The sequence below is a fragment of the Eptesicus fuscus genome, chromosome 20 (genome assembly GCF_027574615.1).
Source record: "Eptesicus fuscus isolate TK198812 chromosome 20, DD_ASM_mEF_20220401, whole genome shotgun sequence".
NCBI classification, from domain to species: Eukaryota; Metazoa; Chordata; class Mammalia; order Chiroptera; family Vespertilionidae; genus Eptesicus; species Eptesicus fuscus.
This window is the reverse complement of record NC_072492.1, coordinates 30,242,671-30,256,958: the sequence shown is the minus strand read 5'-3', so window position 1 is coordinate 30,256,958 and position 14,288 is coordinate 30,242,671. Positions and strand designations below refer to the sequence as shown.

The 14,288-nt window shown below is 38.1% G+C and overlaps 1 protein-coding gene across 8 annotated transcripts in view; it reads left to right on the top strand.

Annotated features, from left to right (window-relative positions):
• The window catches only part of RPS6KB1 (ribosomal protein S6 kinase B1), a 52,776-nt gene that overhangs the window by 26,300 nt on the left and 12,188 nt on the right, over window positions 1-14,288 (top strand). For 3 of the 8 annotated variants that reach the window (XM_008149491.3, XM_028157498.2, XM_028157499.2), the window contains exons 9-15: window positions 98-188; window positions 693-800; window positions 1,076-1,138; window positions 1,318-1,395; window positions 6,204-6,311; window positions 8,412-8,524; window positions 9,538-10,448. In XM_008149491.3, the coding sequence (XP_008147713.1) occupies window positions 98-188; window positions 693-800; window positions 1,076-1,138; window positions 1,318-1,395; window positions 6,204-6,311; window positions 8,412-8,524; window positions 9,538-9,775 (799 nt within the window). In that variant the 3' untranslated portion in view covers window positions 9,776-10,448. Of the gene's footprint in view, window positions 1-97; window positions 193-692; window positions 801-1,075; window positions 1,139-1,317; window positions 1,396-6,203; window positions 6,312-8,411; window positions 8,525-9,519; window positions 10,449-14,288 lie in introns of those variants that run through there. The other 5 variants (XM_054709549.1, XM_054709548.1, XM_028157502.2 and 2 more) reach the window with 4 other exon arrangements.

Genomic DNA, 14,288 nt, shown 5'->3' with positions numbered 1-14,288 from the left:
CATTTGGCTACAGAAAACATCATACTTTGTTTTAGAAACTCTTATTCAGATGATATGCAAATGGATGAATTTTTGGGGTATATTGTTTTTCTTGTAGGGCCCCTGAAATCTTGATGAGAAGTGGCCACAATCGTGCTGTGGATTGGTGGAGTCTGGGAGCATTAATGTATGACATGCTGACTGGAGCAGTAGGTGCACAGTTAAAAGCTGCATGTGTTATGTATTATCTGTGCTGAGTAATTATTAAATCCCTATAGCAAGAGACCTTTCCTGTACTCCTTGAAAATATTACCAATGGAGTTATTTTTTAAAATTTAGCAAAAAAAAATTGCTTTATTAGCAGTAAGTAACATGGGCCCCTGTACTTTTAAATCATTTTCATTGAAATGATCTATGTCATGGCAGTCCTCTGAAATAGATGTAAAGTACATACGGCCCTTATTTTATAAATGGAGAAAGTGAAGCATAAAATTACATAGATAATTACATTATCGCACAGTTAATGGTGGAATCTCAGTTCCTTACAGGACATTGCTGTTTCTTCTGTCCTGGTGTTTAAAACTACAGTCTTTAGCAGTCCTCATACATTTCTGACCTCTATGAATAACCGAGTAATTCAGGAAATGAATAATTCTGTTATTTAAATTTTTATTTTTTATATGCTAATTTTTCTCACTCTCTTCTGCTCTTAGCCACCGTTCACTGGGGAGAATAGAAAGAAAACAATTGACAAAATCCTCAAATGTAAACTCAATTTGCCTCCCTACCTCACACAAGAAGCCAGAGATCTGCTTAAAAAGGTAGGGTTCTTAAATAGGCACTGAAATCATAAGCCTTAACTACTAGGATTTAAATAGAATTAAATATACATTTTGAATAAGAATCATGCACAGCTATTGAATGAAAAAGTCTATAGATTTTGTATGGAATGTTTAAATTTGTTTAAGGTTTTATTTTCTTTTTATCCCAAACAATATTTATTTTCCCAAGGCAAAATAGATAAGCAAATTCTCTAAAGAAAAAATAATCAGTTTGGCTAAGTAAGTTCATCAGTGTTTTTTCCTTCTCTCTGAAGCTGCTGAAAAGAAATGCTGCTTCTCGTCTGGGAGCTGGTCCTGGGGATGCTGGAGAAGTTCAAGTAGGGACTGGCATGCTTGGGGTTGGAGGGGAAGATAATGCTAATGTTATGTATTTGTGTAGGTTGTATGTAGTTGCTTACAAGTATTGCTTATTTTGTGATCAGTATGTTCAAGCAGGCAGTGTCAATCCAGTGAAGTCTGTTTCCCTTGACTGTTCTTTCTGCTCTTTTTTTTCTAGGCTCATCCATTCTTCAGACATATTAACTGGGAAGAATTGCTGGCTCGGAAGGTGGAGCCCCCCTTTAAACCTCTGTTGGTATGTATACATGAAATCATATGATTTGAGGGACCTGGCACATTTTTAAAATAAAATCTCCGGGCAGTCAGAAACAATTTTTTTGTTGTTATTGTTAATCCTCACTCGAGGATATTTTTCCATTGATTTTTTAGAGAGAGTGGAAGGGAGAGAGAGAGAGAAAAACATTGACGTGAGAGGGACACATCAATTGGTTGCCTCCCCATGCACCCCAACCAGTGCCAGGGCTGGGGATTGAGCCTGCAACTGAGGTATGTCCCCTTGATTGGAATCGAACTCCAGACCCTTCAGTCTATCAGCCAATGCTTTATCCACTTAGTTAAACCGGCTAGGGCTCATTTTTTTGTTTTATTTTGCTTAATTCAGCCCTATTTTAAATTTGATTTTCTGGGAATTTTTTTCTTCAGAATGGAAAATATGTTTTCTAGGATTGCAGCAACCAACTACCACAAACTTGGTGGCTTAAACCATAGAAATTTATTTTGTTACAGTTCTGGAGGCTAGAGATCTGAGATTGAGGTATTGGCAGAGTTGGTTCCTTCTGAAGGCTATGAGAGAGGCTCTGTTCCATGCCTTTCTCTTAACTTCTGGTGGTTTGCTGGCTGTCTTTGGCTTCCTTGGCTTGTAGACACATCACCTCAATCTCTGTCTTCATGTTCACATGAGATTCTCCTGGTGAGAATGTGCAGGTCTGGGCCCAAATTTTCCCTTTTTATAAGGACACCAGTCATATTGAATTAGGATACTCCCTGTTCCAGTATGACTTCTTCATAACTAATTACATCTGCAATGGTTTTCATTCCTAATAAGGTCATATTCTGAGTTACTGAGAGTTAGAGCTTCAACATATGAATGTTGGGGCAGGGGCGGGGGTCAATTCAAACCATAATAATATGTTTATGAGTAAATGAATTAGTGTGTTAGTTCTTGTCTTTCTACCACATCAGAATTAAAGAAAATGGTTTCTTTTTCTATTCTTGGGATGAAGGTGGAGGTGGATAATGATGATAATTATTTGGTCCTTGGAGCACAAGTTGACTTGCTTTAAAATTTCAATATATATAATTGTAAGGAGCATAATTAGCCCTCATGTACCAACTGCTCAACTTCAAAAGTTGTCAGGTCATCTTGTTTAAACATAAACATGCTGTCATCACCATTAAAAAGCTGACAATTTCCTTAGTTGTTTTTTTTTTTTCCTGTTGGTTTGCTTCAATAAGGATTCAATCAAGGCCTGCATAGTTTTGTTACTGTGGCTCTTACGTTTCTTTCCATCTATAGATTCCCCCCTCTTAATTCCTCTCTTGAGGACTTATTGGAAAAAACAACACTGGACCATTTGTCCTGTAGGGTCCCTCACATTTTGATTTTTTAAATTTTAACTCAATGGTGTCATTGACCTTGTTCATCTGTTCCCGGTATTTCTGAAAACTGGTGGTTAGATTTAGATGCAGATCAGTTTAAACTTTTGAGGTTGTATATCTTGATCAGGAGACATATGTATATTTGTTTTTCTTTTGTGATGTTAGTGGTCATTTGTCATTGTCTACATCACTGGTTCTCAGCCAGGGTCAATATGGCAATATCTGGAACAGGTTGTCACAAATTGGGAAGGGGGTGCTACTAGTACCTAGGAATAGAAGCCAGAGATGCTCCAAATATTCTTTTCTTTTTAAATTTAATCTTTATTGTTCAGTTTATTACAGTTGTTCCTCCTTTTTTCCCCCATAGCTCCCCTCCACCCCGTTTTCACCCCACCCCATGCCCTTACCCCTCCCCCCACTGTCCTTGTCCATAGGTGTAAGATTTTTGTTCAGTCTCTTTCCACACCCCCCACATCCCCTTCCTGCCGAGAATTGTCAGTCCACTCCCTTTTTATGCCCCTGATTCTATTATATTCACCAGTTTATTCTCTTCATCAGATTTTTTATTCACTTGATTTTTAGATTCACTTGTTGATAAATATGTATTTGTTGTTCATTATTTTTATCTTTACCTTTTTCTTCTTCTTCCTCTTCTTAAAGAATACCCTTTAGCATTTCATATAATACTGGTTTGGCGGTGATGAACTCCTTTAGCTTTTTCTTATCTGTGAAGCTCTTTATCTGACCTTCAATTCTAAATGATAACTTTGCTGGGTAGAGTAAACTTGGTTGTAGGTTCTTGCTATTCATCACTTTGAATATTTCTTGCCACTCTCTTCTAGCCTGCATAGTTTCTGTTGATGAGAGAGAATCAGCTGACAGTCGTATGGGTACTCCCTTGTAGGTAAATAACTGTTTTTCTCTTGCTGCTTTTAAAATTCTCTCTTTGTCTTTTGCTCTTGGCATTTTAATTATGATGTGTCTTGGTGTGGTCCTCTTTGGATTCCTTTTGTTTAGGGTTCTCTGCGCTTCCTGGACTCCTAAGTCTATTTCTTTCACCAGGTAGGGAAAGTTTTCTGTCATTATTTCTTCAAATAGGTATCTTGCTCTCTCTCCTCTTCTGGCACCCCCATAATTCTGATGTTGGTACGCTTGAGGTTGTCTCAGAGGCTCCTTACACTATCTTCATATTTTTGGATTCTTTTTTCTTTTTGCTTTTCCGGTTGGGTGTTTTTTGCTGCTTTGTATTTCAAATCTTTGACTTGATTCTTGGGATCCTCTAGTCTGCTGTTGGATTTCCCTATATTATTCTTTATTTCAGTCAGTGTATGCTTAATTTCTGATTGGTCCTTTTTCATATCCTTGAGGGTTCTCACTAAATTCCTCGGAGGTTTCTAGAAGATTGTTGAGTAACCTTAGAACCGTGGTTTTGAACTCTATATCCAGTAGTTTGCTTTCCTCCATTTCTTTCATTTGTGACATGTTTCTTTGTCTCCGCATTTTGGCTGCTTCCCTGTGTTGATAGAGTGGCCTTGTGTGCTAGGTGTCCTATAGGGCCCAGTGGCTCAGCCTCCCCAATTTCTGAGGTGGACATTCTTGGTGCACCCCTTTGTGGGCTGTGTACACAGTGTTGTTGTAGTTAAGCCTTGATTACTATTGGTATCACTGGGAGGAATCGACCTCCAAGTCAGTTGGTTTTGAGGACCAGCTGTGTCTACAATGGGAGAACTGCTGTGCTGGCGACACCCTTATGGGGCAGGACTTGTTTCAGTGGGGCTTTGGTGCTCATTGAGTCTGCCCCTTGAGTGTGTCACTTATGGATATGAAGAGTTGTAATCTGGTATGATCTCACACTGAACTGGATACACTGGCTCTTGGACCTCCAAGGAGGTGCAAAGTCAGCCACTGCCTGAGGCCACCCAGCAGGAGCTATGGAGATATCTGGAGATTCCTCTTCTTTGTTTGGCGTTTGGAAGTGCCCAGATGAGGCCCAGCTGTGAAGCAATGCAGGCTGCCGCTGCAGGGCCTTAGGCCTTCTTTTGGATGCTTTGGAGGTCTCTGACCCAGCTGCAGTTTGTTAGGTTTTAGTTTGCAACAGGGACAGGCCATTCATATGCAAAAGCAGCTATGTACAGCTTGGGTGGGGTTGTAAATTCAGTGGGGCGGGGTCTCAAGGAATCACCAGGGTGGAGCAAACAGCAATGGCTGCCAGTCCACCTTGCCCCAGAGAGGTCCCCAGGTCTCTGTGTCCCACGGCCCCATGCAGGAACAATGATCACTGCGAGCACCTCTGAGAGAAAGCCGCCCTCGCGTTCCTGCCCACTGCCAGACTGTCCAGTTTCTCCCTGTATGAGTCTGGGTCCCCAGAGTCTCACCTGGAACTGGAGTTCAGAGCAATCGGAAGCTTGTATCTCCCTCCTGATTGAAAAAAAAACAACCACGGTGCATCCAGTTGCCAGCCCGCCTCCGTACCTCTGCACTTCCGCACCCGCTGCCAGTCTCAATGCGCTTTTTTCTTTCCGTCTAGTTTTAGAACTTCCACTCAACCAGGTTTCCCGTGGTTCTGGATGATATTTGTTTTGTCTTTTAGTTGGAGTTTTGATGTGGTTGTGAGAGGCAGCAAGTAAGTACAGGTGTTTACCTATGCTGCCATCTTGGTTGTTCCTTCCAAATATTCTATAATGCACAGGACAGCCCTCTATAAGAATTCAGGCCCAAAGTGTTAATAGTGCTGAGGTTGGGAAACTCCTGCCTAGTTCCAGGATTTCATTAGGGGTTTGTAAAATTGTTTTATTATAATATTGTTATTCATTCTTTACTTATTATTTATTCATTCTTTACTGGAATTCTTCCATAAGAAGAAACTCTTTACATCAGTTGCTTGGTTACCTGAGGTACAGTTCATACAGGAAAAGCCGGATATGTGGCCTTTTTCAAAATAATGAATTAGTTTCCTAACATCTTCCAAATTGATCAATGAATTATGTGATTTTTAAATGTAGTGCAGTAATGAACTCATGTCTTTGAACATATTTATGTTTCACTCTGCCTGTGAGGCTCAGTGGTTGTGTCGACCTATGAACCAAGAGGTCATGGTTCAATTCCTGCAAGGGCACATGCCTGGGTTGTGGGCTCAATCTCCAGTGTGGGGTGTACAAGAGGCAGCCAATCAATGATTCTCTCTCATCATTGATGTTTCTATCTTTCTCTCCCTCTTCCTTCCTCTCTGAAATGAATAAAAACGTATTTAAAAAAAACACATATTTGTGTTTCAGTCCATTGCAGTTTTTTGAAATTGGTGTTCAGCTTTTGAGAATTATTTAAGACTTTTTGCTTTTTTAAAAGACACAACCACATACTCTGATGTATCAGAAAGAAGGCTATAATGCATTTGATATGTATAATATAGACTACTCACCATTTTCTAATCATTTTTTTATAAAGCAATCTGAAGAGGATGTGAGTCAGTTTGATTCAAAGTTTACACGTCAGACACCTGTTGACAGCCCAGATGACTCGACTCTCAGTGAAAGTGCCAACCAGGTCTTTCTGGTAAGTGACAGAATTTCCATGTAGATATAGGAAATTTAAGTATGAGGATGGGCCCTTTTCAATAAGAAAATTCATTTTGCTTGCTTTGCAGGTTCATGTAGATAACCTGAGATGCTATTTTTAAAAGTTATCCCCTTAATTTAATAACTTACTGGTGTTAGAAAATTGATTCTCATAATCCAACATTCTATTTTAGCAATTACAGTAGGAGCATATGTTCGGTTTTCAGAGTGTCTGATTCCTTTTTTGGATAGGCCACTGACTTAAGATGATATTTGGCTCAGCAGATCAACTGAAAGCGACACAGCCATAGAAGTAGGAAAAGAGCTCATTGTAACTATTTTATTCCTGAAACAGATTTTTGGTACTCTTCATATAAGTCTAAAGGGGATTTTTAACCTGTTAATTGTGACTATTTGACATCAAAATATATAGGTTCATATATGATAGTTAATAGATTAATCTTTATTGATAAAGTATCTGTATTGATTTATACCTTGTCTCAGATAGAAAAGCAAAGCTTTTAGATTTTGATAAATAAAAATGATAATTTATATCTGATACCCATCATTGCATATTATTTTGCCTAAGTATCATATATGCTTATGTTTATTTTATTATTAAAGTGTAACATGAACATCTACCTCTTTCCTTTTTCGTTATTCTTTGTCATTTGATTTTGGACCATCGTTAGAGGGAATGGAATATGGGAAAAGCAATCCCTTGGAAGTTGGTTTTTTCCCTGTTTGTTTCCAGGTTCACTGAATTTGTCACTCAGTTATCCAGCTTTTTTTTGTACTGCTCATGCTCACAGTATTAACACAAAGTAATGTACATTTTGGGGTGGAGGTTAAGTTCTAAAAGTAGCATGGAGTACAAAAATTGTGTATGTTCAAAATTACTCTTTTTTTGTTGTTGTTAATCTTCACCAGAGAATATTTTTTCCATTGATCATTTATTTATTTATTTTTAGAGAGAGTGGAAGGGAGAGAGGGTGAGAGACTAAGAGATAGAAACAGATGAGAGAGAAACATCATTGATCGACTGCCTCCTGCACACCCCCTGGGTATGTGCCCTGACAGGGAATTGAACCATGACCTCTGGTTCCTAGGTCTACGGTCAACCACTGTGTTACACTGGCCAGGCTAAAGTAGCTCTCCTTAAAAAATTAATAAGAAATAGTTATGTTCACTTACCTGGAGATTGGAGTTGTAGCAACTTCAGTTTAATGAGTATTTAAGTTCCTATCACAGAATTAAAGGAAAGTCAAAGAAGATCAAGGCACAGCCTAGTCCTCTTGGTAGTTACAGCTTTAGCCCGCTAGAACATCTCAGGAAATGTCCTCTGAAGTCCATACGTGGCTATCACAAAGTATATGCTCTACAGAATTGCACCTCACTCACACTTTAGGACCTCACCCAGACTTTATTAAAATTTTTTATTTGTAACTCACAATGCAGATGACTGGAATAATAAATAGAAGAGGACTGGTTGTTAAAGAGATGAACACTGACAGCAAGAGAAATGACAGTTGATAGCCTAATAGCAAGATCCAAGAAAGAACTAAAGCTAATAAAACTGCATATTGCCAATTACAATTGAAAGTTTTCACAATGCTGACACTTATTCATCAAGAAACTACCAAATCTATCTGACACTGGGGTAAAACCAGAAAAATCACATGTGCTAAGTTAGAGAATTCTATTTTTATTTTGGCCTAATAATGAGAAACTGTTTTTGGGGGTGATAATCTTAGGTGCTTATATGCATGTGGCTAGAAACTTCTTTGCATTTTTCTTGGTATTTACATCTTAATATGGAGCTTACATTTACCTGTTTTGTTCTACTCCTTTCAATAGAGTGGAATTTGTTTGCTGGCATATGGGGCTCAATAGAATTCTTTCTTGAGGTTTGTGCCTTAAGAAATGGCTGGAAAGAAGTTAACAGGTGTGAAATGAGATTGAGGCGATTGGAGAGTATATAGATTAATGATTTTAGGGATGCATAATTGTTGTGTTGGTGTGTTAGAGACTGAACAATCACATTTTCTTGATGTGTATGACAAATGACCTTCTGCAGTCCACTATTACTGTCTTTCAGGGTTTTACATATGTGGCTCCATCTGTACTTGAAAGCGTGAAAGAAAAGTTTTCCTTTGAACCAAAAATCCGATCACCGCGAAGATTTATTGGCAGCCCACGAACACCTGTCAGGTATTCAGACTTTGTTACTTTCACCTTTCTTTTTCTTTTTCTTTTTTTTTTTTTTAAACCTAGAAGAGCATTGCTTATGAAATTTATGCCAAGTTACATTAATGAAAGACCTGGCCTCATATTCTCTTTGATTGACATATGCACAGCATCTATCTGTACCTTCTTATATTGTAAGTGACTAGTCTGTACTAATCTCGAATAATAAGCTATATACCTTCCCTCCTAAAAGTAAGCAGGTGTCCTCTGTACCCATTCATTCAACATCTCTTGTGTGCCAGGAGCTCTGCTGCATGCTGGGGCACATGATTAACACAGGAATTGTCCTTGATAAAGTTTATAATTTAATGAGAGGGAGTCACAGTAAGGAAAGAAGGAAATACAAGAAATATATAATTGCGAGTAGTACCAAGTGCCATACGGGGTGGGGGGAAGAATGTGTTGGTAGAGAGCAAAGAATAACAAGGGGGCACGTATTCATGGTGGTGAGAGAAAGGCCTCCCTGGTGAAGTAAGTCTAAGAATGAAGAGAAAGTGCCAGCCATACAAAAATTAAAAGTACAAGGTGTAACAGGTAGAAGAACAACTTGTGCAAAAGCCTTAAGGGAGGAAAAAACATGGCCTTTTTTCGGAAATGAAAGGGAGGTCAGTATTCCTGAAGTGTGGGAGTGAGGAATAGAAATGGCAAAGTTTTAGAGAAGTATTTTATTTTAAATGCAATGGGAAGCTGTTTTAGTGGGGAAGTAAAATGTGTTGTTATTTTGGAAAAACAAAAACACGATAAGTATCACTGAGTGTTTTACTGGGACAATTATAAAGATGAAGAGACTAGTTGGGAAACTGGCCATTAGTCTAGGGGAGATAATTCAACTTTTGCCTTTGTGCTAATCCACACAAAAATAAAATTAAATGAAAATAAATGTCTTATTACCCCACCCCCTTTAAATGCAAAGGAAATTTTTTGTTGTTGAGATAATCCGTAAGACAAATGAATGATAGCTCTTCCTTGTCTTAAAGCCCAGTCAAGTTTTCTCCTGGGGATTTCTGGGGAAGAGGTGCTTCAGCCAGCACAGCAAATCCTCAGACGCCGGTGGAATACCCAATGGAAACAAGCGGAATAGAGCAGATGGATGTGACGATGAGTGGGGAAGCTTCAGCCCCACTTCCAATACGACAGCCGAACTCCGGGCCATACAAAAAACAAGCTTTTCCCATGATCTCCAAACGACCAGAGCACCTGCGTATGAATCTATGACAGAGCAATGCTTTTACTGAATTTAAGGCAAAAAAAGGTGGGGAGAGGATTTATGATTATCCTTCAGGGTGAAACAAGAAGACTGAAAATGACAGTCTCAAAGAGTCAATGTCGTTACATAGAACACTTTGGACAGAGGAAAAATAAACCTGGATTTTTAAAAATCAATCAATGGTGCAAAAAAAATAACTTAAGCAAAATAGTATTGCAGAACTCCGAGGCACATCAATTAATTGATTCCTAGCAACATCTTCTCAGCATTATCAAGGATTTTCATGTTGATGGCTCAAAACTGACAGTATTAAGGATAGGATGTTGCTTTTGAATCACTGTTGAGTTCTGATTTGTGTCAAGGAAGGGTTATCCTTTCACTAGGCAAAGTATGAAGCTGCCTGTCATACTTGCAACCAAGGACAAATTAGCATGCAAGCTTGGTCAAACTTTCCAGCAACATGGAATCAAAGACAAACTTATCGATTGATGTTTTACGTGCAAACAACCCGAATCTTTTTTTTATATAAATATATATTTTTCAAATAGACTTTTGATTCTGCTCATCATGGAAAACATCCCAAACTTCAAATCCGAAATTTTTGGTTGGCGTGAAGAAAGCTAGACAAGTTCTGTTTCTTCTCTTGGTGAAATAATAAAAATGCAAATGAATCATTGTTAACCACAGCTGTGGCTCGTTTGAGGGATTGGGGTGGCCCTGAGGTTTATTTTCAGTAACCCAGCTGCAACACCTATCTGTAATACTAGGAAAAAATATATATTTAATCATTTCTATTGGCAATTCTGTTACGTGCTAAGCTTAACTGGAAGCCTTGGAACGGGCATACGTTGTATGTCCTACATTTCATCCTTGTCCTGGGCCTGCGTTGCACTTGGAAACATATCGCCACCTGTTCTTATACCAGTATTTGGTTCAAGACACCAAATGTTTTCAGCCTGTGGCTGAAGGAGGTCAGAAGAGAGTCAGGATAAAATGCGTATTGAGAGCGGCAAAGTGAGGGAAATGGGGAGATTTAGGGAAGAGGGTGTTGCCATAGTCCACTCTCTGTCTAATCTCTTCACAGCAAATTGGTAAGGTTTTAAGTTTTACTTTTTACTGTTTTTGCTGTCTACCTTCCTTACATTTTTTCCCTCAACAGTTTTCAAAGGAAAAAGGTTATTTTCTCCTATACTGGGGCTACATTTTTTTATTGTAAAAATATTTGATGGCCTTTTGATGAATGTCTTCCACGGTGAATAAGAAAACTTAGTGGCTTAATTTAGGAAATATGCTAACAAGACACTATGTTTTTGAAATTGTAACACAATCTACATAAGTGATTTACTAGTACAAAGAATAAAAATAAAGGTAACTTTACCTTTCTTAAATACTTCCTGCCTTAAAGAGAGCATTTCCATGACTTTAGCTGGTGAAAGGGTTTAATATCTGCAGAGCTTTATAAAAATATATTTCAGTGCATACTGGTATTATAGATGATCATGCAGTTGCAGTTGAGTCTTACCACCCTTTTTTTGTCTTTTATAATGTCTTAGTCTGAGTGTGCAAAGTCAATTTGTAATATTTTGCAACCCTATGATTCTTTTTAAAATAGATGCTGCTTGCTATGTTCTCCAAACCTTTTTGAGCCATAGGATCCAAGCCATACAATTCTTTATGCATGTTGAATTCAGTTAGAAAAGAGCAAAGCTTCGCTTATTTAAATGGCAATTCAGTGAGATGAGATGATTTTGCTTAATGGCATTAAGCAAAAACAGATCCATGAAAAGTGATTGGAAATACACCTTTTCAATTGTGGCAATAAATGAAATAATTGATATAGTTCATCTTTGAACAGGAAGCTGTTTGTTTGTTTTTAAATCACTCCCTGATATCCCCCCTTTCCCATTATTGCAGTAGCCTACTGAGTACTTTATAACTGTAGTTAATAAATTAGAAGATACAAATAATGATAAGGCAGAAATTGTATTTAAAGTGCAGATATTTGTTCTCTGACAGTTTATGATATCTGGAAAAACAGACCCCAAAAAGCTGTGGTGATATGTAGAGACTCTATTTCAGACAGTATATGGCTTATAATACTTTGATACTTGTTTTCAAATATATTTACTAACTGTAGTGTTGACTGCCTGACCAAATTCCAGCAAAATTTTTACACCAAAATATTCCTCCTCAGTCCTACTTGCTACTAACATATGCACTGTGATAGGCTGGCTATAAACACCCCATAGTTAAACCATTTTCATAATTAGTACTGCCAGCAGTAGTGGCAACCTGCAACTTTTCTGCATAAAAAACATTAATTACACATCTACCATCTATACAAATACAATTTTCCAAGTTAACATTAAGGGAAATTAATTTCCTATTGAGAAATTGTTTCATTAAAAGGATATCCCTGCTAAGACTGTGAAAACATGTCAAGTGCCACATTAGTGTCACAGACAGAAAGCACACACCTATGCAATATGGCTTACCCTATATTTATTTGTAAAAATCCAAGCATAGTTTAAAATATATGATGTCAATATTACTAGTCTTGAATTTCTAAGAGGGTTCTTTATGATTCTTCCAGGTAAGTGTATAAATGAGATTTAAGTGCTTTTTTTGTTTCATCACTTGATTATTTTCTTTAAAGTCAGCTATTACAGGATATTTTTTAATTTTATATACATGCTGTTTTTTAATTCAAATATAGTCACTGAGAACTGAAGTTTACTAATTCTGATTTTATAAGGTTTGTAGCATTACAGAATAAACTGGGATTTATAAACCAGCTGTGATTAACAATGTAAAGTATTGATTATTGAACTTGAACCAGATTTTTTAGAAAATTACATTCTTTTCCCCCTTATGGTCTTAACTACTTTGAATCCTTCAAGAAGGATTTTTCCATGCTATTGTTTCTTTTTTTGAGATAGAAGATAATGAGGGTGGGGTGGGGGAAGAATGCATGTATGATGCTCCATAAATTCAACATTCTTTAAGTAATAAATGATTATAAAGAAGATGCATCTTCAATAGTGTTAATATACTGAGCCTTGGATTTTTATATTTAATATAGGACCTAACTATTTTGGTAACTTAGTCATATGGTTCCTAGCTTACAAGGGCTAGATCTAAGATTATTCCCATGAGAAATGTTGAATTTATGAAAAATGGATTTTGAGGCTTTGAAAATGGTTCATTTCTGAAATAAGTAACATCAGTGTCCAAACATTTACCTTTTTTCATAGGCGTAGACACTAGGCAAGCTGGACAAACCAATCATAAAAGTATTTGTCATACTGTGTCCTTTAGTCTGTTGCTGGTTAATATAAAACTTTTATTGTGTGATTCTTAATTTTCCACTACAGCACAAGTATTATCTCAGTGGATTATCTGAAGTAATACCTGAAAGATGGGTTCATCTGTGTTTGCTCTTTAAACTATTCTTTTTTTTTCCTATCCCAAGTTGGCTTTGCATCTATCAGAGTAAATAAATTCTTCAGCTGCCTTATTAGGAGTGCTATGAGGGTAACACCTTTTCTGCTTTTCATCTTGTATTTAGTTTACTGTATTAAGTATTTGATTTCAGAATGAATGAATGTAAATAGAAATTAAATGCAAATTTGAATGAACAGAATATAGAAGTGATTTTTTTTTTATTATCCTAAGATAGGAAGGTGCACAAATGGTTTCAGTAATTTTTTTCATTAACATGCCAGATATGTTCAGGTTATCATCTATAATAAAAGGGTAATATGCTAATTAGACCGGGTCAACCAGATATCTTCCGGATGTCCAACTTCCTTCCAGACAAAGCCACAGTGGCAGGGGCTGAGGCAGAGGCAGTTAGAGGCGATCAGGCCGGCGGGGGAGCAAGCAGGAGTGAGATCAGGCTGGTGGGGGAGCAAGCAGTTAGGGGCGAGATCAGGTCGGCAGGGGAGAGCAGTTAGGGGGCTATCAGGCCTGCAGGGGAGGGCAGTTGGGGACGATCATGCCGGCAGGGGAGGGCAGTTGGGGGCGATCAGGCCAGCAGGAGAGTGGTTAGGGGGCAATCAGGCTGGCAGGGGAGCAGTTAGGGGTGATCAGGCAGGCAGGCAGGCGAGCAGTTAGGAGCCAGTGGTCCCGGATTGTGAGAGGGATCCCAGATTGGAGAGGGTGCAGGCTGGGCTGAGGGACATCTCCTGCCCTCCGTGCACGAATTTCGTGCACCGGGTCTCTAGTATTTAATAAATTACAGTTGACCCTTGAACAACATGGGTTTGAACTGCACGTGTCCCCTTACTTACATGCAGAATTTTTTTCAATAAATACATTTGGCCCTCTGTATCCATGATGTGAAGGGCCAGCTGTAGAGTCAAAAGTTGTATGTGGATTTTGACTGGAAGGATTGTTGGTGCCCCCAATCCTCACATTGTTCAAGGATTAACTCTACTACATATGTGAGGAATGAGTTATAAAACTTTCTGCTGAGAAGTTGAAGCTATTTAAATAACAAATTTTAGTACTAGTGTTATA